Source organism: Arvicola amphibius, chromosome 10, assembly GCF_903992535.2.
Source record: "Arvicola amphibius chromosome 10, mArvAmp1.2, whole genome shotgun sequence".
NCBI classification, from domain to species: Eukaryota; Metazoa; Chordata; class Mammalia; order Rodentia; family Cricetidae; genus Arvicola; species Arvicola amphibius.
Genome location: NC_052056.1, coordinates 16984551 through 16987126, shown reverse-complemented (window position 1 = coordinate 16987126; position 2576 = coordinate 16984551). Strand labels below are relative to the sequence as shown.

Here is a 2576-nt window from a genome sequence, read left to right as displayed (position 1 = left end):
GGAAGGAGATGGAAATTTTTAAATATAAAAAAAAAATAAACCATGAGAAAAAAAAAAGAATAAGGAAGCAGAGAGAGATATCAGAGAAGTATCACTTTTCACAATAGAAACAAATAGCATAAAATATCTTGCTGTAACTCTAACCAAGGAAGTGAAGGATCTATTTGACAAGAACTTTAAGTCTTTGAAGAAAGAAATTGAAGAGGATACCAGAAAATGGAAGCATCTTCCTTGCTCTTGGATTCTCCCAATCAACATAGTAAAAATGGCCATTCTACCAAAGGCAATCTATAGATTCAATGCAATCCCCATCAAGGTCCCATCAAAATTCTTCACAGATCTTGAGAGGAAAAAAACTTTATATGGAAGAACAAGAAACCCAGGATAGCCTTTTCGTCAAGATGGCGCCGAAAGCGAAGAAGGAAGCTCCTGCCCCTCCCAAAGCGGAAGCTAAAGCGAAGGCCTTGAAAGCCAAGAAGGCAGTGCTGAAAGGCGTCCACAGCCACAAAAAGAAGAAGATTCGCACATCGCCCACCTTTCGGCGGCCCAAGACCCTGCGGCTACGAAGGCAGCCTAAATACCCCCGGAAGAGCGCGCCCAGGAGGAACAAGCTTGACCACTATGCCATCATCAAATTCCCCCTGACCACCGAGTCAGCCATGAAGAAGATAGAAGACAACAACACACTTGTGTTCATTGTGGACGTCAAGGCCAACAAGCACCAGATCAAACAGGCTGTGAAGAAACTCTACGACATCGATGTGGCCAAAGTCAACACCCTCATAAGGCCCGACGGAGAGAAGAAGGCGTATGTCCGGTTGGCTACTGATTATGATGCTCTGGATGTTGCCAACAAAATTGGAATCATCTAAACTGAGTCCTGCCGGCTAATTCTAAATATACACTTTTTCAACATAAAAAAAAAAAAAAAAAAAAAAAAGAAACCCAGGATAGCCAAAACAATCTTATACAATAAACGAACTTCTGGAGGCATTACCACCCTGACTTCAAACTCTATTACAGAGCTACAGTATTGAAAACAGCTTGGTATTGGCATAAAAACAGAGAAGTCGACCAATGGAATTGAATAGAAGACCCGGATCTTAACCCACAAACCTATGAACACATGATTTTTGATACAGAGGCTAAAAGTACACAATGGAAGAAAGAGGGCATCTTCAACAAATGGTGCTGGCATAATTGGATGTCAACTTGTAGAAGAATGAAAGTAGATCCATATCTATCACCATGCACAAAACTCAAATTCAAATGGATTAAAGACCTCAATATTAATCTGAACACACTGAACTTGATAGAGGAGAAAGTGGGAAGTACTCTACAACAAATGGGCACAGGAGACAGTTTCCTACGTATAACCCCAGCAGCACAGACATTAAGGGCAACATTGAATAAATGGGACCTCCTGAAGCTGAGCAGCTTCTGTAAAGCAAAGGACACTGTCACTAAGACACAAAGGAAGCCCACTGACTGGGAAAAGATCTTCACCAACCCTGCAACAGACAAAGGTCTGATCTCTAAAATATATAAGGAACTCAAAAGACTAGACTTTAAAATGCTAATTAACCCAATTAAAAAATGGGGTGCTGAACTGAACAGAGAATTCTTAACAGAAGAAGTTCAAATGGCCAAAAGACACTTAATGTCATGCTCAACGTCCTTAGTGATCAGGGAAATGCAAATCAAAACAACATTGAGATACCATCTTACACCTGTCAGATTGGCTAAAATAAAAAACACCAATGATAGCCTTTGCTGGAGAGGTTGTGGGGTAAGGGGTACACTCATCCATTGCTGGTGGGATTGCAAACTTGTGCAACCACTTTGGAAAGCAGTGTGGTGGTTTCTCAGGAAATTCGGGATCAACCTACCCCAGGACCCAGTAATTTCACTCTTGGGAATATACCCAAGAGATGCCCTATCATAGTACAAAAGCATTTGTTCAACTATGTTCATAGCAGCATTATTTGTAATAGCCAGAACCTGGAAACAACCTAGATGCCCTTCAGTGGAAGAATGGATGGAGAAACTGTGGAATATATACATATTAGAGTACTACTCAGCGATAAAAAACAATGACATCTTGAATTTTGCATGGAAATGCATGTAAATAGAAAACACTATTCTAAATGAGGTAACCCAGACCCAAAAAGATAAACATGTGATGTTCTCACTCATAATTGTTTTCTAGCTATAAATAAAAGACATAGAGCCTATAATTTGTGATCCTAGAGAAGATAAATAAGAAGGTGAACCCAAAGGAAAACAGATAATTATCCTCCTGGATATTGGAAATAGTCAAGATTACCGGGCAAAAATTGGGAACTCGGGCGTGGGGTGGAATGTGGGTAAGGGGAGATGGGGAGAGAAAAGTGTGAAGGGGAAAATGGGCAGAGCGTGGGTGAATGGGATGGTTGGAATACAGGAAGGGTGGATATGGGAGCAGGAAAGTATATATCTTAATTAAGGTTATATATCTTAATTAATATATAAGTATATATCTTAATTAATTTTAGGGTTGGCAAGAGACTTGACTCTAGAGGGGTTCCCAGGTATCC

The 2576-nt window shown here is 40.3% G+C and overlaps 1 protein-coding gene across 1 annotated transcript; it reads left to right on the top strand.

The window, feature by feature from the left end:
• Window positions 1-394: 394 nt before the first annotated feature.
• On the top strand, window positions 395-887 carry LOC119825574 (60S ribosomal protein L23a-like). Its single transcript, XM_038346531.1, has one exon. It carries the CDS (start codon window positions 402-404, stop codon window positions 870-872), a length of 471 nt encoding a protein of 156 aa, XP_038202459.1. The 5' UTR covers window positions 395-401; the 3' UTR covers window positions 873-887.
• The last annotated feature ends 1689 nt before the right edge of the window (window positions 888-2576 follow it).